The 23,956-nt window shown below is 42.5% G+C and overlaps 2 protein-coding genes across 5 annotated transcripts in view; one reads left to right on the top strand and one right to left on the bottom strand.

The window, feature by feature from the left end:
- LOC134438931 (lymphocyte-specific protein 1-like) overlaps window positions 1-21,553 on the top strand; it is a 35,997-nt gene extending 14,444 nt beyond the window's left edge. Inside the window, exons 5-14 of one of the 3 annotated variants that reach the window (XM_063188659.1) lie at window positions 1,349-1,598; window positions 2,324-2,461; window positions 3,871-3,912; window positions 4,608-4,651; window positions 6,672-6,753; window positions 8,112-8,240; window positions 8,797-8,895; window positions 9,863-9,946; window positions 10,657-10,756; window positions 20,578-21,553. In XM_063188659.1, the coding sequence (XP_063044729.1) occupies window positions 1,349-1,598; window positions 2,324-2,461; window positions 3,871-3,912; window positions 4,608-4,651; window positions 6,672-6,753; window positions 8,112-8,240; window positions 8,797-8,895; window positions 9,863-9,946; window positions 10,657-10,756; window positions 20,578-20,597 (988 nt within the window). In that variant the 3' untranslated portion in view covers window positions 20,598-21,553. Of the gene's footprint in view, window positions 1-1,348; window positions 1,599-2,323; window positions 2,462-3,870; window positions 3,913-4,607; window positions 4,652-6,671; window positions 6,754-8,099; window positions 8,241-8,796; window positions 8,896-9,862; window positions 9,947-10,656; window positions 10,757-20,577 lie in introns of all 3 variants that reach the window. The other 2 variants (XM_063188658.1, XM_063188660.1) reach the window with 2 other exon arrangements.
- On the bottom strand, window positions 11,691-23,350 carry LOC134438930 (mucin-2-like). 2 transcript variants are annotated; one of them, XM_063188656.1, is made up of 3 exons: window positions 23,103-23,350; window positions 22,424-22,481; window positions 11,691-20,427 (listed from the first exon to the last, which is right to left on the bottom strand). In XM_063188656.1, the coding sequence occupies exon 3, from the start codon at window positions 20,416-20,418 to the stop codon at window positions 12,772-12,774; it is 7,647 nt and encodes a 2,548-aa protein (XP_063044726.1). In that variant the 5' UTR covers window positions 20,419-20,427; window positions 22,424-22,481; window positions 23,103-23,350; the 3' UTR covers window positions 11,691-12,771. The 2 variants fall into 2 exon arrangements, with proteins under 2 accessions (XP_063044726.1, XP_063044725.1); XM_063188655.1 differs by lacking the exon at window positions 23,103-23,350 and adding an exon at window positions 22,865-23,096.
- Window positions 23,351-23,956: the final 606 nt, after the last annotated feature.

Genomic DNA, 23,956 nt, shown 5'->3' with positions numbered 1-23,956 from the left:
AAAAGCAGATTGAGTAATGAACAGCTGGGTATTAGATTATTTCTGCCACATTGACATCAGGTAGCCTGTGAAGTCACCTGCCAATGTTATGGTTTTATGGCTCACCGAAAAGGAACTATGGCTTTGTAGTACAGAACAAAAGAAACTCATTAAATTTGCACCAATGTCCGTCTTTCAGTGTTATAGCACCCTGATTGGGGCTGGACTGCATTTTGTATGAGTAGCCTCATGAAGATCATTCTTCATTCTAAAGTATACATAGGCGCACCTAGCTTGGGGTTACACTGAACTTAAATAAGCACTGATTGCAAGGACTAATTTAATAATTGCTCATTTTATTCAGATGTAAAAGTGAATTCATAGGCCTATGGGAATCAACTCAAACACTGTATTAGTTGCATAACTTTATTATCGTTCCTTGAAAGTTATGATATACATAACTCTAAAGTCATGATATAGCCTACATTTGCCAAGTCTAATACAATGTAATGTAGCCTAATGTATTGCATTGTAAAATGTCTGCCTACAAAAAATCTATTTGTTTTGTCTCTATATTTACATGCCACAAAGCCATATCTGCCATATGTGATGCCATATGTGATGCAATGCAGTGTAGTGCAATGTAATAGATGTTCCTCATAAATTCAAGGCAATATGTAGTGACTTGAGTCCATGTGCAGGGCACAGGGTGTAGAGCATGGTGGAGGAGGAGTTGCTTTGGATGAAACATCTGCCAGTGTAATGCAATGTGCATTAATATATTGTAGCCATATAATGTACATGTATGTACCAACTTATGTCGGCTACCTACTTGTGTGCTCGGTTTACAGTGTGTCCATTGTTAGAAGTTGCTTTGGATAGCCAAGTCTAATGCGTTGTAATATTTGTTTTTAAAATAAGCAATATGAATGGACTTATTCCTATGTATTTATACTTGACTGGCACAGGGCTGAGAGCCTGGCAGATGAGAATATGCTTTGGATTAAAAAAAAATGTGCAATGTAATGGAATGTTACCTAATGTAATGTAGTGTAAAATATGCTTCTAAGAAGTTGTAAAAAGCTATATGAAGAGCTCTTATCCAAAATGAGATATATCCATTTAATAGAATGTTGGGAAATGTACATTTTTGTATTGGGCATTCCATTGAATTGCATTACAAAATGCATTTTATAGAGGTTTAAAAAGCATGTTCTCAAAACATTTGAATGGCAAGAATTCACACATAGATGATAGGACTACTTATCAGTCAATTCCAATATTAAAATGCAAAAAGTCAAAAATGGTGGATATAGCGCTTTGGAAAGAGCACTTCATATGTACCATCTTGTGTCCCTGGCTGGTGCAGGGCCGAGAGCCTGGCGGAGGAAGAGGAGGTGCAGGAGGCCATGCAGGAGCGCGACGCCAAGCTGCAGAGCATCCGGCTGAGCCACCAGCAGAAGGAGCAGCAGGAGATTGAGGAGCTGCGGCAGCGAGGAGCCGACGCCCAGGAGGAGCTGGAGGAGCTGAACAGGAGACGGGAGGAGCGCCGCCGCACCCGCGATCAGGAGGACAGGAGGCGCGAGGAGGACGAGCAGGACAGGCAGGCCAGAGAGGAGGTACAGTAGTGGGACCGTTATAAGGAAACATCTGTAGTAGTAATAGTAGTAAGCTACGAAAGCTACATTTTTACTGTATGTCAGCTACAGAATCACTGCTGCATTAGTGTGGTAAATGCAGTGTTATGGAAATGAAAAGAACGACATACTGCAAAAAAATGCATTTAGCCGTATTCAGGGCTGAAAACTTTGCAATCCTGCAACAAAAAAAAAATAGAGAGAAATGTTTACACCACGCTCTCTTCAGGCGACATAGGCTACAAACAGTGCAATATGATGTTTACAGGAGAAGATGCCTCATGAAGGTCTATGATGTTTATTCATGCGATTTTGTTTGGGTTTCTGGTTTACACATTCTAAAATCCAGAAACTCAGTTTGATTGCACGCAGGTAGTGTTTATTTGTGTGTTTACTTGGATTACTGCTTTGTACATCCTAACATTCAGACGTCTAGCATGATTTTGTATAGAGAAATGGTATTACCGGTATGCCAGGCACCCTAAAAAAGCGAGGATGACATAAAGTTGATGTACAGTATGTGTCACTATTAAAATAACACACATCAAAAGCTCAACTTTTACACTTGTGGTAGGCTACTATTGGCATTCAACCCATACGCTTATTAGTTACCTACTACTGCGCTCACATGGTATTGCTATCCAGATTTCAGGATATAATAAATCTGCTATATGCTTGGGGCTGTTTTATGGGGGTTTGTTTCTTAGGAGGAGAGGCAGAGAATGAGGGATGATATTGAGAGGAGGAGAATGGAGGCCACAGAGAAAAGGATGAAGCGTCTGAGCACCTCCAGTGCTGAGGAGGAGCCCTTCAGCCCCCTCAGCCCCAAGAGCCCCTCCTTCAAGGTACATAATCACACCTCTCTCCTGTGGCCTACCTTTAAAGGTGCACTGTGTGAGATTTTTAGTTGTTTATTTCCAGAATTCATGCTGCCCATTCACTAATGTTACCTTTTTCATGAATGCTTACCAGCACCATCAAATTCTAAGTATTCATTATGACTGGAAAAATGGCACTTTTCATACATGAAAAGGGGGATCTTCTCCATGGTCTGCCATTTTGAATTTCCAAAAATAGCCATTTTTAGCTGCAAAAATGACTCTACTTAGACAATACTAGAAAATATTTGTTTATTACTTAGTAAACTTTCATGTAAATATCAAATTTGGTGATAGCCATCCCAGTTTCAACGAGCAGCATAGTTGCAGTACCTTTTTTGACCATTTCCTGCACAGTGTCCCTTTAAAGGTGCACTATGTAGGATGGTGGCCACTGGCCAGAGTAGTAGGTATTGCAACATGAATATTTATTAACTGATAAACTAGTATTTACTAGAATGACCGAAGTATAGTGATTTTTACAGCTAATGTTTATTTCTGGAAATTCTAAATGGCGGACCATGGAGAAGATCCCCCTTTTCCTGCATGACAAGTGCAATTTTTCCAGTCATAATGAATGCTTAGAATTTGATGCTGGTGTTAAGTATTCATGGAAATTATAACATTTCTGAATGGGCTGCATGAATTCTGGAAATAAACAACTAAAAATATATACACAGTGCGGATAGACATACATGCTGTACGTATGTGTTGATTTCACACAACAGTTTGTATGCTGGCATGCCATGACACTAAAATTTGCTTATGCCCTATCGTCACTGCTGCCATTTATGCTTTGTCTTTTTTCCACGTGTCATGCATTCAGAAGCTACTTATTCTGTTCTATCCAGTAAGTTGGATAATGCCGTAATATCGGTGTGGTGTTGAGGTGGTTATTCTGTGTTTGGCCTTGTATGCATGCTCCTTGTGTGTTGTACTGTACCTGTTGTGAGAAGCAGCTGTCCTCTTTCTTGTCACAGCCCGCTTATCTGCTACTTCCTCTATTGGCTTGCATGTTGACATATCCTCTGTTTTCCTCACATCATCAGGACATTACCAAACAGAACTGTATCAGGTTTCCACTGCATGTGCTTTCTGTGCCCTCGTCGCCATTCAAATGGGCGTATAAAGTAAGAGTTGTTCACCAATCTTTTGCAGTCCATCTGAAATCGATCCATCGATCCAAATCTTATGTCCACCACCATAACTAATCATAGCTACATTTTGCAATTTTGCCATTTTCTTTTCTGATTCAGCAATATGTTGCTTCTGCTTCTGTTGCATTCGTGTCTGCAGCAAGCTTCTGCCTTTTTGTGCTTTTGGTGAGCTGTACTGTACCTGCTGTCAATGTGCTTCTGGCTTCTGTGTAATTTCAGAATGAGTGTGAGGAGAGGGTGACCACAGAGAGTGCGTGCTCGGTGAGTTGGTCACTATAATGTGCCTTTGGGTCTCTTTGTCTTGTGGAAAAATGGGAAAGATTCAAACCTGCCTCAATGTGTCTGCGACGAGTTCCTGTCAGCTCTGTTTGTGCCGCTTTGAATGTGCCTCTGGGTCCCTTCAGTCCATAAATTGTAGAGTAGAAAATTGATCTGTAGACGTGGATGATCACGGGTATTGTTTAGCACTGACAAATATGTTTACTCTCCGAGGGACGCTAAGTGACTGAGATAAACACTTGTGTTTATGTTGGCCCGTTACTGACATCTATCTACTCTGAGACAAACAGAACCATGTGATCAGTTGTAAAGCATTGAGCCTGTTTCCACCAGGTATTGTGTGCCAGGGCTGGACTGGCTATCTGGCATAGCAGGCAATTATTAATATATACATTATATATTTTTTTTACATTTCTGAAAATAGCAGCCCACGAGGGTGCGGGGCCCACTGGTAAGTCAGTTCTGTGTTGCTAATTACGAGGGGGCCCTTTAAGGCAAAAGTGCCCAGTCCCTATTTCTCCCCCAGTCCAGCCCTGTTGTGTACACAAGCCAAACGGTGGTCAGACACAATGAATCCAATGTGTGTTCTCTCTCTCTCTCTCTCTCTCTCTCTCTCTCTCTCTCTCTCTCTCTCTCTCTCTCTCTCTCTCTCTCTCTCTCTCTCTCTCTCTCCTTAGATTACAGAGAGAACCGAGTCTTTGAACCGCTCCCTTAAGAAAAGGTGAGTTCCCCTTGGATGACCCCGTTGGCTTTTAAAACGGAACACACACCTACTGTAGACCACTATCACTTCTAATGAGTGCAGAGGAGATGTGATCTTAAGCAGCTTTCTTTTCCTTCCTCGTTGAGATTAAAAAAAAAAACACTAGTACATGCCTTTGGCTGTAACCACCACATTTGGCTAAATGGATGGTGTCAGTGAGACAATAAAGTTGACGGGGGCTCTGCGAAATGGGTGAGACTTTTTCCTTTTTTTTATTGCGTTCCTTTTGTTCGGTAAGATTTACGGCACCGCTGATCCCCTCCAGATGTTTGCCGCCCCGGTGGTGCTTTAATTCGGTGATGGGTGAGATATGCTCTCCAAACCCACGGCTGCTCTGTCTCCAGTATCCTCTCCGGTCTCAGTCTGTTTGCTATCAGTGCTAAGCAGATTGTTGCCACACTGGAGACGTGCCGTACGTATGTGTGCACTGCAGACGGATGCTGGGAGAAGATTCAAAAGAGTATCATCTGTCACAGAGTTAAGATCTGCTGTTCAGGGGTTTTTTTTTCGCTCAGGGAAATAGGGGTCTTTTGAGTCACACACACCAACACACACCCGTGCGTGCACGGCACGTGGACACGCACACATGCACACACACACACACACACACACACACACACACACACACACACACACACACACACACACACACACACACACACACACACACACACACACTCTCTCTCTCTCTCTCTCTCTCTCTCTCTTTCTTTCTCTCTCTCTCTCTCTCACACACACAAACACAGATGCATGCACGTTCGCACGCACGCACACATTATGACATGTCCAAGTAAGCTCCACCACCACTGCCACACCACATGAGTGTGTGTGTGTGTGTGTGTGTGTGTGTGTGTGTGTGTGTGTGTGTGTGTGTGTGTGTGTGTGTGTGTGTGTGTGTGTGTGTGTGTGTGTGTGTGTGTGTGTGTGTGTGGTGTGTGTGTGTGGCACATCCTTTCTTTGTTTGCCTGGTGCTGGTGGCTGAGGGTGAGAAGAAGAGGAAGCGTCTGCGTCGGCCTCATGCAGAGAGTCCACTTTGCTGATGTAAACATGATGGAACACATCCTGCCCCTGGCCCAGCCGCCACCTAAGCCAGCCCTCTCCCCTCTTTTCTTCTCTTCTCTTCTCTTCTCTTCTCTTCTCTTCTCTTCTCTTCTCTTCTCTTCTCTTCTCTTCTCTTCTCTTCTCTTCTCTCCTCCCCTCTCCTCTCCTCTTCTCTTCTCTTCTCTTCTCTTCTCTTCTCTTCTCTTCTCTTCTCTTCTCTTCTCTTCTCTTCTCTTCTCTTCTCTTCTCTTCTCTTCTCTTCTCTTCTCTTCTCCTCCCCTCTTCTCTCCTCTTCTCTTCTCTTCTCTTCTCTTCTCTTCTCTTCTCTTCTCTTCCCAGGTGAAGAGCACATGACATCATCTGCTCTTAACCAAACACCTTCCCTCACCGTCTGTTTATCTCCGTCTCTGTCTCCCTCCCACAGAACACAGCAGACTTTGCTTGAAATTTCCCAAAATCTTTTTTTAATCACCGCACTGCAGTGTGGTGTGATCTCATGCAAGGGTCTGGACAGGATTCAAAGAGCACATACAAAATAATACCGGAATAGAAGCATGATACACAAACCCCCTCATTTCCTATGTTTTCATGCACTGTAATTATACTGTTTTTCTGGCATAGATATCAGCTACATAAAAAAATGAAAGGCTTTGACTATCGGCATACGTAATGCATAGATACGTACACACCTAATAAATTGAAAGGCAACCCGATTAGATGTTCTGTCATCACTTTATGATTAGTAACCAACACTAAGTGATATGGAATTGTTTCATATCAGAAAGAGCCGTTATGAAAAAGAGATTAAAGCCAATCATTGGCAAGCAGTTTCTAAATATATATTTCATTTCCTGACGGTAAACGTATATGATAAACAACATAAATAATATCCTGAAATGGTAAAAAGTAACGTTTTTCTTCTTCTTCTTCAAAACAGTAACAGCCTGAAATCAGCTCAGCCCCCCATCCCCATCTCCAAGATTGACAACAGGCTGGAGCAATATAATCAAGCTATTGAGGTAAGGCTACATGTCATTATTTGGAGTTTGAAAATGAAGTTCTCATGCTGAATACCAACATGAGTCAGTCAGCTAAGAAAGTTTTTCAACTGTCGTTTTCACCTCACACTGGGTCCTGGTTGCCAGACACAGATGCAAAGCTTTCCTGCGAGCTCAGACATGTCAAGCTGATTTTCTTTCAACCACGGATACACACACACACACACACACACACACACACACACACACACACACACACACACACACACACACACACACACACACACACACACACACACACTGACGTAATTGTCTTCCAGTCACACATCTCATCAATTGCATCCTTTTGTCAGTTAGAATGAGAGGTAGGAGGGGCCGGCCCGCTTGCTGTGCCTTCAGGGTCCCTTCGTCTCCACAGTGCGGGACGGGATGGGACCACGTCATCATACCTAGCCAGGCAGGTATTGTAACTGCAGGGTACTGGAGGTACAGTACATGCGCTCATCGCCTTCCTTCCCAGTCATTAGCGATGGGAAAGCAGATGTGAAGAGACGATTGAGTCACCACACAAACAAGCAAGGGTGCTGACAGCTTTGGCTGGGCCCAGAACAAAGTCGCCTGAAAGGCCCCCCCAGCCCAATACATGCAATGTAATGAGTACCCAATTATGGGCCCCCTCTCTTTCTGGGCCCTTGGACAACTTTCCCCTTTGTCCGCCCCTGTCGGCACCCCTGCAAACAAGCCTGTAGACTGCAGAGCTGTGCAGAGAGGGCCGTCACACCACTGACTCAGGGCCAGGCGTCATTGACTTGTCTTCTCAACAAGTCCCAACATCACTCTCTGGATCCCAACGTCATGCATACTACTACACAGAATGCAATACAATGTATTGACCTGATCATGGTTGTTTGTCGTGTCAATGAGTCATCTGGAACACAGCCATATACGGTACACCTGAATGAATAACAGATGCCTCTGGCAAGTGTTATGACCATAGATCTGTATAGAAGTCTTTTATACAGATCTGTGGTTATGACAATATTGTTAGTCATATGTATTTATTGAAATAATGTCTCTTCTGTAAATACAGCTGTTCGGACATGCATCTAGATATCTCTGACAGGATCGATCCATTACCAATTGTGGGAATTTGTTAAAGTAATCCTTTTGGCACTGACATGCTCAATTTCAGCCGTCCTCGAAATGCCTTTTTGGCAAACGCAAAGAAATATGTGTGCCTGCTGTTTCCAAACAACCCGCAGGAGTCAGCAGAAAGGCAAAGGCATGAATGCGAAACATGTTTCCTCCTCGCACACAAATCCTGTCAGGCCCTTGAAATTTATATCGCCGCCTCGTTCTGCTTACAGATTTCCTCAAAGGAAGCCAAAGCGTCCAAGCAGGCTCTGATGGAGATCGCCAGTCCCCCAGAGCCAGTGGCTTCCAAGAAGAACCTCTTCGAGGCTGGAGATGCCTGGAACCAGAATGCCACCAAGACGACTCCATCCAAAGTATGTACAACACAGTTGAAAGTGCTCACAGTAAGCACTGAACTGTATTTTCTGAACTTTCATTGTTGGTTGAGTTTTCCTGCCACACACCAGCATCTGTGTTGCTGAGGGTGGAGCACAAGGACTCCTTTGAACTCAGATACGTACAACACTGTTTGTTACAGATCCCAGAGGTTCCATAACATGTTTTCCCACTTCACTATATTTACCATAACTATTCCATATTTTCTTCACCATTCTATCTATAATCTTTTTGTTTACGCTGGAGGAACATACATGTCTACATGCAAGTCTTTAAATGGAAATACATTTAATCTACAACTGGCATGAAATCATACAGCGTGGCAACATTTGGAAATCTTCATACTGTAGTGTAGACCACATTGTGGACATCCACGTTTCAACCCACAAGCACATTAAAAACAGACTATGTCACATACAAGACAGAACAACCAATGTAACAGTCACACCAGACCATCTCTAACTGTGAAAGTCCAGACACATTACATATGCCATGCCGTGATAATCAATCGTGATATTATACTATGTTCCTCAGGATGCAGAGGAACTGAAGGTGGGCGTGGCTGACATAATCAACAAATGGGGAAAGGGCGAAGGTGATGGGAGTGCCAAGGGTTCACCCAACAAGCCAGCGGTGAGTTAATCCATCAGAAAAATCTTGAACACATGAAGTGCAATGTCAGTGCCTAACAGAGTCAAAGACCTACCTTCTGTGACCTACCGACCTGTGTCCACAACTTGCTTAGGTTATGTGAGAACAGTAACATTCATCTCACTAATAAAGCAGCACAGGCGGAAATATTTTTTTATTCACCTTTGCATGTCCTTTACGCACGGCATGGATCTTAAAACAATTTAAAAACAATCTTAAAATAACCCTTGTAATTATTCGTTTATACAAAGGTTATAATAGCATAGTTTTATTTCGTTAATCCTTCAAAACTGTCTGGCATTAATCCATATTTCTATACTAACAGCATGGAAATTCAATTAGTTCATTTCTGTCAACAATAACAAACAAACCAATCTTTGCCATTATAGTTATACTGTTTGCACAGTACTGTTAATAGGCTGCTATGGAGCCAGCTCTGTGTTCTTGATACCTTTTATCCCTTCTTCTTCTGCATCTATCTCTTCCTTTCTCTCTTCTTCTGCTCCCCCAGTCCTCTTATTTCTACTCCCCATGTCTGGTGTTCTACTTACCCTTTCCTTCTCCAAGGTAACTGAATCTTCCGCTTTCCACTACATTTATTTCTGCATCTTTAAATGGAAACTCTCTCCCCATCTGCTTTTCTCTTGTTCCAACTTCTATTGATCTCAAAAAGTGTCCAAGTCAGACAGTGTTATTAAACCAAAAGAGTGTTTCAGGTTTGCCCGAGTGCTCATTGCGAAAGTGTCGTACAGTATGTTAACGGTGAAACTATGCCTCCTTCTGGTCAAAACTATAATGAACATCTCTTGGATGTGGCCATGTTGCCCTGTCAGCAATGAATCACTATTTTATTGCTGTATCCAAGTGTCGTCTAATGATGTTGTGTTCGCATGTTGAGGTCAGGTCTTGGGTTACTGCACTGCACTCATGTCACTTCCCTTGTCAACAGGAAGTGAAAGCAGGTGATGTATTGAACAAGAAGAACCTCTGGGAGAACCTAGGAGACCCATCCGGAAACGGATCAGGACCAAAAGTATGGGATTCCCTTTTAATCAGAACACTGTTGTTGTTGTGCATTATTACGTTCAATAATCAATAAAAGTGTGGCAATTATTGTAAGGGTGGCTTAAAGACAGAGGGTGAAACCACTTTGTAAGAATACTTCACCAGCTTAAGATCCATCTTTGGCTTACGGCCCATAGCAAATTATCTAGAACATTTGGTAACACTTTATTTTAGGGATACATCTATTAGCACTAATACATACAATGTGCCTGTATAAGACCTTGTAGGCCTTAGCGTTTGCTTAGTACAGTACATGCCTTACAAGTTACTTATGCAGGCATTAACATTGTATGTATTAGTGCTAATAGATGTATCCCTAAAATAAAGTGTTACCGAACATTTTTGAAAGGAACAAGTACCAGAGACTGATCCTGTGTCACACTTGTACAGTTATTCATTTCTGTGAGACTGGCAGTGTCCTCGGGTTGCTATCAGTTTGACCTTGAATGTGACAAACTGCACCGTGTGAAAAACGCTACTGATACTAAAGCATTCTTTGACCATGACAGTAACCCATGTATCAAACACTACAGAATGTCACATTTTAATTTTGTACTTAGTATCATTTTGATATTTCTAGATATTGTTTGATCTTTGATAATTCTAGATATTGTAGGCCTATAATCATTTTTTGTCATCTCCAGCTGAACCATATTTGCTTACTGTCTTTCATTACAGAACTCTCCTTGTGGCAAGAAGTATAAATTTGTTAAGACTCGACATGGAAAATATGAAAAGATTGCCATTGATGATGATGAATACACACTTGGGAAATCAGGTAAATTCATTACTTGTGACCAGAAGCTTTCTCACAGAATGTTAAAGGCCTTAGGACTATATCATCTAGGACATATATTCATCTACATTATTTTTTAGCTTCACCTTCAAACCTAGACTTGGAAAAATTGTGTTTTGCATTCTTACTACAGTATGACGCAAATTTGAATAAAACTGACACAAGAGGTTGACTTTGATCTCCATACCATGGCCTGGTATCATGAACAGCTGAACACTACCACTGCTTCACATGCTTCCTTCACATGGCAGTTAGGTATTTGTTTTGGGGATAGGAAGGGCTCGCTAACACCCTGTGTCTTTGTGACGAGATGGCAGCCAGGTGTAGAGAGTATTTACACACACCAGACAAGACCTCCCTGTCATCTCCATGAGTAAACTAATGACATGAATGACATGTCAATGTGTGCCTCCCAGACAAGTGGCTCTCAGTGTTGTGTTTGGGACTCTCTGTGGGCCAGGACAGGGTTCTACCTAGGACAGCTCATGTCTGTCCATCAAAGCACCACTGAAATGATTGCTGACTCAATGTGCTGTCATACATGTTCAATAGAGGTTTTTGGAACCATGTCAAGTCAGTGCAGAATAAACTATCAGTAAATCCATTGTAATGAACACAAAACGTGTATGGTCTTACAGAATGCATTTTCTTTACAAATATGCAGTACAAACGTATGAAATCGTTAAAAAATATATATATATATTTTTCTCTCAACACTACAATACAGGCTACTCAAATACATAGCCAGTTGTCATGTACAGTAGCAAATCTTAATAAGTCTTAATAACTTAATAAATCTTTTATCTGGCCACACTGACATATCTTTGCCTCTGTGATTACATGGGACCCATGACACTAGAAGATGTTAAGTATGAAACTGAAAAACGAGACTGAAAAAACTAAGACAGATTCTGAGTTGTTGAAACAAAATGTCCAAAATGACTTTAATCAATCCATCAAAAAGCGAATACAATCCTCAACATTTTTTAAATAAAAAAACTCTTCCACTTAATCTCACTATCCTTTTATCTGAAACATGCAAGTCAGCACAAGTCAAAATAAAACTCAAAAAACAAAGTTGCTGAAAAATACCTCAATGCATCGCTCTTGCCGACAAAGACAGCATTTTTAGGCAGTGCCCTCAAAGCCATAGAATTCCATCAGTTGAAAACACCTGTAGTAAGTCATATTATGAAACACCAAACCATTCTGTACCATCAGAGCATTCCAGGATCTCTCCCCAGGATCTCAAAACAAAATGCCACCTACAGTATGCACTAAGCACCTCAACCATCAATGGTCTCTAATCCACCTTACTTCCTCAAGTCAAACTACATTGGCTAGTTATCCAATAAACCCTCTGTCACATTCTATGACCCCCCTCTCCACTGCAAATGAGAACCATCCCTAACAGATCCCCAGTTTAAACACATTAACTTGGCTGACATGATTTTCTTCTGTACACTTTTAAAGCTTGTACAACTGTAATCGTATTTATTAATGGTTTATTGATGATGTACCTTCTATATCTCTTGCAAAAAAAAAATCAACCCAATAGGGTTTACGGTTTTTCTTAATATACATACCTTGAATATATATATAGCACACCAGCAGCCCAGGTCTCCACCCACCCTCCCACTGCGCCTATGAAGTCACTGCCTCACGCAGCTGCACTTGTCCATCTCGCACTGCCCTTCCACACTGTCAATCCAGGAATGTACAAGCTCTATTTTCACACAGAAACACCCGCAGCACCAGGCACTCTGCCCCACCCAAGCTCAGCTTAAAAGCAGTTTTGAAAAACTGGACAGACTCAAGCATGTACCACCATGTGTACAGTAAGGCTGCTAATTTAAAAAAAAAAAAAAAAAACTGCAAAATCTATCTAACAATTCTTTCTCAAACAATAGCATTTCATTTTATTTTCAATCAACTGCGCTGACTCACATACATTTAGAAAGTGGAAAAAATAAACATCTCAAACCAATATTTCACCATCATTCCTCCTCCTCCTCATCATCATCTGTTTTTGACTTTGATGAACCGAATCCCCTTGCTGTTTTGTTAAAGTCCTTAGGCTCCTCCCCCTGATGTTTACGCTGTAATAGACCCCTCTCAAACATGGTTGCAATTTTGTTCAGTGGCTTCTCAGCAGCCTCTTTTAGTTTCCTAGCGTCAAAGCGTGGACTGTAAAGCAAAACAGGCAGGTGGTACACAAAGGAAGGGATGTCAACCTCTGTGTCTTTCTCTTTCTCTTTGTCTTTCGCCTTGCCTTTTTTTGTTTCCTCCCCTTCATTCTTGTGGGCATTGATTTGTTTCATAATGTTATCCTTGGTGGAGAACATTTGAAACAGGACAGCGTCCCACATCTTCAGAGCCCTGGGAGCCTCTTCTTCCTTCATCAACTCCTTTCCTGTGGGTTTTTCTTTTTTATCTTTGGCCCCTGCAGCTTTCTCAGGTTTACCTTCACATCCCTTTTCCTTTTTCTGATGGCCTTCAGAATCCTTGGTCCCTGGTTCAGGCTCAGGAAACTTGGGTTCCTCTGGTTCAACCACCATATGCTTCTTCAGCCTGTTCCATCCACTCAGCTTGGCTTTTAATCCCTTGGGTTTCAAAGATGGCTTGGCCTTAATTTCAGAGCTTGGTGCCGCACTGGGCGCTGAGTTTTTGTCTGCTATTGGTGGTGTAGGTGATGGCTCAGACTTCTTTTGTTCTACAGTTGCTGAGTATGTGGAGTCATCCTCGATGACATCACTGTCACTTGGCTGTGCTGCTTCTTCTGCTCTCTCTGGAGTCAGAAATTGACCTGGTATCTCTGGAGGTTGTTGTTTTTCAAAAGATGGCTCTATGTCCGTCTTGGATGAATTGGATTTTGATCCGGTATTGGTAGTTTTTATCACGGCAGCTTGTGGTTCTTCTGTAAAGATTGGAGATGCTGGTGTGATAGTTATCGTGACTGCTGGTTTTGGTAGCAATACCACCTTTTTTAAATCTTCTGCTTGTGTTGTTGTGGTGGTGGGAGGAGGTAATTGTGGTATTGTAGCTAACTGGTTTTGTGCTGGAGTAGACGGAGGCGGTGATGTTGATTGTATAGAGTCGGATGCTCCTTTACTGGATAAGTTTGAGTCTATGGTGGGGACTGATGAGTCATTTTTGAGATTTTGAGGGGGCGTTGGGTCGGTACATGTTTGTTCGGATGGCTTGCTGTCGTTTGTAGGCTTCAAAGAAGACTTGGTTTTTGATGGATCGAAGTTTTTTTCAATTACGTCTGTCACTGTAGCATCTGACTTGGTTGCAGAGGCACCGTCTCCATCTATGTCCTGCTTCTCTGTACCCTTATTCTCCAATGAGGGGACTGAGGACTTTATAGACTCTTTGCTTAAAGGGCTTACGTCACTTTTTTCTGAATTACTTGTGGAAGACTCAGCTGTCAATATGGGTTTGTGCTCAGCCTTTGGTGAAAGCCATGGCCTGTTAGTCATTTTTTGTTCAGTTCTTGCTGCCATCACAGAGGACCTAATGTCCATGGTGGATTTTGCAGATTGTTTACTGTCTCCTGAAAGCATCCCAGAGGACTTTCGTTCAGTAGACATTTGAACGGACTCCCTGATATCCATGGTGGATTTTGCATAAAGCTTATTTTCTGTTGGCAGGGTTGTGTGGGATCTCCTGTCAATAGTTGGAGTTGTTGGAGTTGTTATCTTTTCCATTGTTGGAGTAGACATTTGAACGGACTCCCTGATATCCATGGTGGATTTTGCATAAAGCATGTTTTCTGTTGGCAGCGTTGTGTGGGATCTCTTGTCAATAGTTGGAGTTGTTATCTTTTCTGCTGTTGGAGTAGACATTTGAACAGACTCCCTGATATCCATGGTGGACTTCGCATAAAGCTTATTTTCTGTTGACAGGGTTGTGTGGGACCTCCTGTCAATAGTTGGAGTTGTTATCTTTTCCATTGTTGGAGTAGACATTTGAACGGACTCCCTGATATCCATGGTGGATTTTGCATAAAGCTTATTTTCTGTTGGCAGGGTTGTGTGGGATCTCTTGTCAATAGTTGGAGTTGTTGGAGTTGTTATCTTTTCCGTTGTTGGAGTAGACATTTGAACGGACTCCCTGATATCCATGGTGGATTTTGCATAAAGCTTATTTTCTGTTGGCAGGGTTGTGTGGGATCTCCTGTCAATAGTTGGAGTTGTTGGAGTTGTCATCTTCTCCATTGTTGGAGTAGACACAGTTCTTCTGTCCATGATTGGAGTAGTGGATGTTTTTCTGTCAAACACTGGAGTTAAAGGGGTCCGTCTGTCCATTGTTGGCGTTATGGTTCTTTTGTCCATTACTGGAGTTGTCACAGTCCTTCGATCAAATGTAGGTGTAGGTATAGTTCTTCTGTCAAAGGTTGGTGTAGGAATAGTTCGTCTGTCAAAGGTTGGTGTTGGTATGGTTCTTCTTTCCAGTGTTGGGGTTAAAGAGGTTCTCAGGTTCATGACAGGAGAATAAGCAGCACTTCTGTCCATGGTTGGAGTCAGTGGAGCTCTCCTAATAATTGTAGGAGTTATTCTAGTGTTTGGTGAGGAATATGCAGATTTTCTAACCGCTGATGTAATATCACTATATGTATTTGCTAGACCTCTAGAATAATTCACTGATTTAGATAATGTGTCAGTTTTAGAGACAGAAGTTGAAGGTGGTTGCCAGATTGCTGGGCTGATGGAAGGTTTACCACCTTGTAAGAAATATGAAGTATTATTCACAATCATTTTTGCTGTTTCATTATTGTTGTTGGAGATAACTGAAGGATTCAAATCTGCTAATGATTTCGTAACTGATGGTACCTTTTCAGGTAGTGTTTTTATTGGGTCCAAACTTGCAGATTTCAAAATTGCTTCTGGATTTGTAGAGTCAAATTCAGTGTCAATAACAGACTTCCCTATTGTGGATTCTCCCACTGACGTGGAGACAGTCATTTTTGCTGAGCCATTATTGCTGTTGGAGATACCTGAAGAATTCAAATCTGTTAACGGTTTTGTAACTGCTGGTACCTTTTCTGGGAGTGTTTTTATTGACTCTGAATTTACAGATTTCAAAATTGCTTCTGAATTAGTTTTTTCTGTTGTAGATACTTGAGTGTCTGTAAGAGATAGACAAACTGTTGAGTCCACCGTTGATTTTGAGATAGACTCGGTAGTAGCAGCATTTGAGGTAGTAAGCGTGCTAACTGATTTGGCATCGATTTTGTCCGCGACATAATTGGTTGTCACAGACTGAGTTTTTGGAAAAGCTTGTGTCTTTGGGTGAGGCTGTGAATTTAAAACTAATGAAGAATCGCTGGCTTCAATATACTGAGTAGTTGTAGATATTTTTTCTTCAATGTTTAAAGCAGATTGTGCCATTGGATTCACTACCTTTTGTGGAGAATGTTGACCTACAGAATCAGCATTTGTTATGGGCAAAGGATAAGCAGGCATACTTTGTCCATGGCTAAGGGCCGAAGTCATCTGGGTTTTTGGCTCTTTCAGTGAAGATGACACTGGATCATTTTTTACAGGACCAACAGAATCAACATTTGTTTTGGGCAAAGAATAAGCAGGCATACTTTGTCCATGGGTTAGGGCTGAAGTTGACTGTATTGCTGAGTCTTTCAACAAAGAAGGAATTGGTTCCTCTCTCACTGGGGGTGCACCCCCATTACCAGCAACTGCCTCAGCAGATTTCTCTATGGAATTCTTTGAACTAGCCAAAATTGCCTCTGTATCTGGAGTTTGGACTTTGCCTGTTTGTTGAGGTAATACTACCACATTATGCTCTGATAAATCCACTGGTACAGCTTCACTGACATCCTTCTCCGCTCCATCAGATGCTAGTGTTTTAGATGTAGTCGAAGTCTTATCAGATGCTGTGGTTTCCTCTGGAGAGCTTTGAGGCATGGGTAAATGGACTGTAGAGGAACTTTGCTTGCCTTCACTTTGTATTTCACTTAACACACTTGCTGCTAGTTGTTGGGATATTTCCTCAGACTTTTTCTCATCTAAAGATTTAGTATCCAGTGACACTGTTTTTGGTGATGGAAGATCATCAAGACAACTTTTGACTGCCTCGCCCACCTGATTCTTGTTCCCAGAGGGGCCATAATAAGTCTTTATCCCACCATAAGCAGCATACTCAACAGGAGTCAGTCCGTAATATGTTGACTTTGGCCTTGGTCTAATGAGTTCACTTGTTGAAGCATTATGTCTTTGATTCCCGATTCGTGAAGGAGGTCTTGGCGACCAGTGCACTGGTGTGAGAGGTGTTCGCTGGATCTGAGGAGCAGGGGCAGGTTGAGGGGGAGGTGCAGGTTGAGGGGGAGGTGCAGACTGAGCCACTGGAGGGGCTGGTGTGGTAAACTCATTTGGGGGTGTCACTTTTGCCACTGTCTCACATGTCAGGGCTTGTGGGATTTGATACCCCTGTGGGGCTTCAGCAGGCAGAGTATCCACACTGGCTGGAGCAGTTAGCTGTGGGGCCTCCACAGGTCTGGTTTTCATGAAAGGAACATCAGATGTTTTCTTGGGTATTGACAGTGCATCTGCAATAACTTTAGCGGCTTCTTTGTGAGAATCCTGTGCCTCAATGCCATTTTGTTGCACCACTTCAATTTTCTCTGGCACTGGGTTTTTCTGAGGGGGTAGAGTGGGTGTATCATTTCTGAGGATCACAGATGATATGGGTACCTGTGGTTCTCTCCTAACTGCATTGACATTTTGTTGAACCACTTCAATTTTCTCTGGTACAGGGTTTTTCTGAGGGGGTAGAGTGGGTGTATCATTTCTGAGGATCACAGATGATACGGGTACCTGTGGTTCTCTCCTAACTGCATTGACATTTTGTTGAACCACTTCAATTTTCTCTGGCATAGGGTTTTTCTGAGGGGGTAGAGTGGGTGTATCATTTCTGAGGATCACAGATGATATGGGTACCTGTGGTTCTCTCCTAACTGCATTGACATTTTGTTGAACCACTTCAATTTTCTCTGGCATAGGGTTTTTCTGAGGGGGTAGAGTGGGTGTATCATTTCTGAGGATCACAGATGATATGGGTACCTGTGGTTCTCTCCTAACTGCATTGACATTTTGTTGAACCACTTCAATTTTCTCTGGTACAGGGTTTTTCTGAGGGGGTAGAGTGGGTGTATCATTTCTGAGGATCACAGATGATATGGGTACCTGTGGTTCTCTCCTAACTGCATTGCCATTTTGTTGAACCACTTCAATTTTCTCTGGCACTGGGTTTTTCTGAGGGGGTAGAGTGGGTGTGTCATTTCTGAGGATCACGGATGATATGGGTGCATGTGGTTCTCTCCTAACTGCATTGCCATTTTGTTGAACTACTTCAATTTTCTCTGGCACTGGGTTTTTCTGAGGGGGTAGAGTGGGTGTGTCATTTCTGAGGATCACGGATGATATGGGTACCTGTGGTTCTCTCCTAATTGCATTGCCATTTTGTTGAACTACTTCAATTTTCTCTGGCACTGGGTTTTTCTGAGGGGGTAGAGTGGGTGTGTCATTTCTGAGGATCACGGATGATATGGGTACCTGTGGTTCTCTCCTAATTGCACTGCGGACATCCATTGCTGAAGAGAATGTAGGAGGTGCAGGTGTAGCAAAGAGCTGTGGGTTAGGTTTTGATATTTCAAAATTTGGTGTTTTATTCCTGGAGATCTGAAAGGCAGGTGTTTTTGGGCGCCCTACTGGGGCTCTAATCCCAGGTATCTCATAAGAACCTGTTGCACTTTTCTTGATGTCAGATGTTGGGGTTTTCTCTCTGTGAATGGTTGAAAGAGATGCCCCATTGTAGGCATTGTAGTTTGTATTAAATCCAGTAATGTCTTGAAGAGATTGAGGTTTAGATATCTCGTAAAATGTTGCTTTTGATGTGTATACTGCTAAGGGTTTTTCAATGCTGGGCATCTCTGGAGAAACGATTGTTTTACCTTGCACCTGTTTGAGTCTTGCATTTGCATTAGCAATGTCATTTTTTGAGGCATTGGTTAGCAGTCCTTGAGGAACACTTTGTGCTGCAAAAGTGGGAGCCATATTAGGTACAGCACTCTGTGTGGGCAATGGGTGTTCCGACATGTGGTTTGTGGTTGGTACAGATGCCAAGACTGGCACATGAGGCTGACCTATGGTCTGTGCAAAAGTAGGTGGCTGTGGTGGAGCAAGAGGGGTTAGAGAGTTCTGGGGTGCAAAAGGAGGTATCTGCTCTTGTGGTGGCCAAGATGGAGGCATGGCCACAGGTGATCCATATGAACCTGCCAATGGTTGATTTGAGATACTAGGAGGTTGAAGATGAGGTTGAAATGTTGGAAGAGGAGCTGAGGGGACAGTGGGAGCTAGCTGTTGCATGGGTGGTGCAGTCGGTTGGTTTTGTAAATTTGTAGGTGGTAGGGAACTTCCAAACATTTGCATTGGAGCAGGTGGTGCTGTGGGAGTTTTCTGTAGTGCTCTTGGTGCAATCGATGGCGTGGAGATGCTAAGGGGCATTACATTTCTATGTGGGAAAAACGGAGCTGGGGGAGCTGTTGGAGGTTGTTGTTGGGCTGGTGGTACTATGGGTTGATTTAAGATACTAGGAGACAGGGCATTTCCAAGTGTTTTAATCGGAGCAGAGGATACTGTTGCATGTTGCTGTTGCCCTGGGGGTGAAGTAGGTAGTGTTACTGCCACACTAGGCCCATATGATTCTGGTACAGGTACTGACTTTAATGGGGGTGGGACCGGTGCAAGAGTCAGGGTTGAAGTTGACAAGTGCCTTTGTAGCTGACCAGAGCTTTGCTGCGCAGGTGCTGCTTTGGGGTAAGGGGCAACACCAACAGTGTTAAATGGAGTTTGTGGGAAGGCCTGGGGGGAACGACCTTGAAGAAGTGGTGGAGGCTGAAGTTGAGGGGGAGGAGGAGGTTGAAGTTGAAGTGGAGGTTGAGGTGGTGCTTGAGGTATGCCTGTGTACACTTGGCCTAGAGCTGGAGCAGCCACAAAGCTTGGTGGAGGAGCTCCAACCTGCAGTTTGAAGGTCGGTGGTGCTGGACAGATACCAGACTGTCTCTGTGTAGGTGGGCCTGGTGTGATTGGTATGCTGCTGGTGACTGGCTCGTAGGCTTTGACTGGAGGCACAGGACGTGGGTGGTCAGTGATGGGGGTGGCATCATCAAACAGAGATGAGGAACAGTGGTACAAAGGGGCAATGGGCCGGTCAGGCCCACGAGGGACAGTTGAGTTGAATTGCTGGGCTGCTGCAGCGCCACTTCCGAAGTAGGGCGAGTTGCGTTGGCATGAGTAGGGTGTGGATGGCTGCTGGTACACAGGCCTGGCTGCGTAACAATTCAGGTTGAGGGTGCTACCATAGGGCGTGACATCTGGCGTCCTTGGAGGCGTACAGGTGTCACTGAGCTCAAGATCACTGATCTCATTTACCGGCGAGAGACTTGAGCGGAAAGGGATGGGTGTCTGGGAGGTGGATGAGGACTTCTTCTTTGCAGACCTCTTGATAAGTTTCTGTAGACGTGCATTGTCCCTGCCAGGTTTAGGCATCAGTGGGGGAGGGTACTGTGAGGCCTCCAGGTCAGGTTGGGGGGGTCCATTGCTGAAACTGACCGCCATCACCATTTCAACCCCCTGAAAGATAAAAGAGACATAATTAAAGTATTGCTGTATTCTTACATTTGATAATTACTTGAAATACAGTATTATTCTATTTTATGATTTGGCAAGTTCAATATAATGTAGGTAAATGAATAATTAACACTCTTCTGTCTTTTTTTCCAGGTGAGGACCTGGACCTATGAAGAAATAGACCGACAGCAGATCCAGTTATTCAAAGACAACATGACAACTCTAATCCCAATCGGCCAATTAAAATGAGACATTCCCCTGTCCGTCATGCTTTGTTTCTTAAGTCATTCTATCATTTTAATTATTTGCTATGTATCGTTTGATAATGCCAATCTATTTTCATTTAAGCATTACTAGATTTGTTGTCAATAGGTTTGTTTTGTATTTATGATTTCAGTGTTGTAATTTGTATTGCCCCATTGAATTTCAAAGTACCACTGAAAAGTATTTAAGACACATCTAATGTCTTACAGTAAATGTTACAAGACCTTCAGGAATAGATATTGAGGGCAGTAAACTTGGAATAAGCATGGTTTGTCCTCCATTATGTTTGTGTCTGTCTGAAAGCCTGCAATGTTTTGTTAATGTGAATGGACAGCTAGCTACTTCTTTTGTTTGTTTTTGTTTTGCACTGCATGTGGATTTCAGGAATATGGGCCAAGTGGTTCTCAGCCACAGACAAAGACATTATTTAGACTGCCTGACTTACATAACACTTACATTACACTTACATTATACATTTTAATATAGTCATACCAGTACAAATCATTCTTAACGTATGCAGCAAATGGTAGTTTAGCAGTACCATAGGTACCATACAAAGACAGTAGCCAAGAGCTGAGAAAGAAGTCATCGCGAACGCTAAAATTAGTCTTGTATACTGTATTTAATACACGGATATTAATAAAGTTGGTATATATCTACAGCTATAATTATAGTTTCCAAAAGCTGGCACTGCTTGGTCTCACACTTGCTCAGTATGTCATAGCCCCTTCAGACAATCGTTTCTTCCTCTACATTCTCTTTACGTATACACATGTATGTGAAGGCAGTAGAGATGCTTGTTTTTTGTATTGCGATCAAGGAAATTGCGCATAAAAAACTTTTAATACAAAATGTTTGAGTTCAATTTGTGTTCATTTTGTATTCCAGTCTGTTTCGTCTGTTGTTTTGGCAGTCTTCTACTTTTACAGTATATATTTCTGTATAACTTTGGATATACGGTCTGAAATTAATGCAATCTTTGCAAGATATTTGCAAGATACTTGTTCCTTAGAAGGTTGCTTTAAGACACAAGTTACCCTTATATTATACCGAAACCATCCCATAGCAAAGAAGCTATGTGGCTAATACGCTATGCTAGTGCACTTCACACAGACTAAGGGTGGGGGTGGGGGTAGTTTGATTAGCTTGCTGGACCAGACAACGATTAGGGCAACACAAGTAAAATGTCAAGATGGCTGGTTGATTTAAATTCATAGGCCTTCACCCATTCAATAACACCATCAAGTGCCGTCTTGATACATTCAATATTTAATTATATTTATATATATGATAGCAGAAGTGTTTATGGCGTTATAAACAATAGTACACACAGTACAGAACAGTTAGCTTGATAATATGAAGTATGATCTGCTCAGGCTCTGCTTTAAGGCAGAGGCCTACACGGAAGGATTACATTTTAAAACAAGTTTAACCCACAGACACAGGACCCAGACTGACATATGAGAAGAGGTCACCCATTTAAGGCACTGGATATGTGGGGCAACACTTCCATACATGCTTTAAAGAGGGCAGAATTAGAATAGCCATGCTGCACTGAATCATACTTCCTTCAAAATGAAATGAAGAAAGTTAAGGGCAAAATTCAGCTAGGATTGTGTATGTGTCCACAAAATTACACTGCCTCTGTGGTACATACATGCATTGCTTAGCTACTTAGCAACACAGCTAGCTAATATGGAATGGAAAATGAGGAACATGATCTCCTGTTGCTTACCAGGGCTTGATGTTGGTCGACAACCACCCTTCAGTTTGACGTTGACAGACAATGCAAACTAATGAAAATGTGTAAAAAGGGAAAATATTAACACTCCCTTAAAACATGTGTCTGATATCATTTACAACCATGCATAACAGCTGCTTAAATATGGCAATGTATTTGCATGTAGCATTACAAATTCATAACATTCTTGAAGATAATGCAAGATACTAAGTATAGCATTGTTTAACCATTGTAAGCAGTTGCACGCCATGCATCTGTAAATACACAAAAGCTCCCTAGAGGACAAAGCCCTTGAATCTGAAGGGCCCTCTCCAATCCCTCTGGGAAAATGCCTCGAGCAATCATGGGCTCAACACGTCGCAATGCCAATCAACTTTCACTGTAACATGACCTCAAATATACACATGATTCCCGGTTTTGTTCCATTCAATTTACCTGCGTTAGTGCGTCTTTAGGGGGTGACTGCCTGCTCCCTGCAAATCCTAGCCCAGAGTGTCAGAGGGGACAACGACAGGAGCTCACCCCGTCTACCCGGGGGAGAGAGCAACTACTCCAAAAATAAAACACTTGCCCTAAATTCATGTTCTACTTTGACAACATGCGGGCAGGCAGTAACCAGGCAGCCAAGGCAAGGCAGGCAGGGCGAGCAGAGCAAGGGGGCTTTCCACTTCACCTGAGATATATGGCACTGTCGCTGGCCTCTGCCACACACACAACCCCCCTTTCTCTCTCCCACACTCCGCCCTGGGGACCGCATGGAGCAGCCCCTACAGGCAACTCAGAGCATGCTGGGGCCTCTCTGCGAGTGTGTGTGTGTGTGTGTGTGTCTATGCCTGCTCTGGCTATCGGTCCTCACTCCACCATACTGGCTGCTGCGTCCCAGGCCATGACTGCACCCTTTCTCTGACTGAATTAGAATGGAAGCTTCGCATAGATGTTGGGGGCTTCTTCACTGGGGGGTGTGTCTCTCTCAACCGACGCTTGTGAATTATTGCCCGCCCGGTGATCTGGATCTCGTCTCCCTGAGGCAATAAATGGCGAAACATCAAGCCAGATTATTTAATGAGGATGATATAATCGGAGCAATATCATGGCGATTATGGTATCGGTTTGATAAAAACTGATTAAAATGTTCAGAATCGTTAATATGACTGTAATACCATGGTCATAAATACTTTAATAACATGTTGTGTATTACAGCACCTTTTCAAGTATACATAAAATACATTTTCAATCAAAATCTAGTTTTTATCGGCTAATATCAAGTTCAAATCAAGAACTTGTATCATGAAAATGTCTTTGTATTGAGTAATGTTAGCTTGAATTACCTCATGTCTAGACTGTTGAATAATTAGTCTGCCGTGACTTCTTTGGGAAAGTGTGTTCTATTACAATGTATAAATAGAAATTGATGAGTAAAAGTTTGATGAGTAAAAATGAAGTAAAATCGTGAGAGAAATTCATCCTATTTTATTTATTTTTTATTTCAGAGGCTATAAATCATTGCCTTAACGTGCTTGACCTTGG

Source organism: Engraulis encrasicolus, chromosome 22 (assembly GCF_034702125.1).
Source record: "Engraulis encrasicolus isolate BLACKSEA-1 chromosome 22, IST_EnEncr_1.0, whole genome shotgun sequence".
NCBI lineage: Eukaryota > Metazoa > Chordata > Actinopteri > Clupeiformes > Engraulidae > Engraulis > Engraulis encrasicolus.
Note: the sequence above shows the minus strand (reverse complement) of the source record. Positions and strands in the feature narration are given on the sequence as shown.

Excerpts from the sequence above, each read along its gene's own strand:
- LOC134438930 (XM_063188656.1), bottom strand. The coding sequence starts at position 20,418 with ATGGTGATGGCGGTCAGTTTCAGCAATGGACCCCCCCAACCTGACCTG.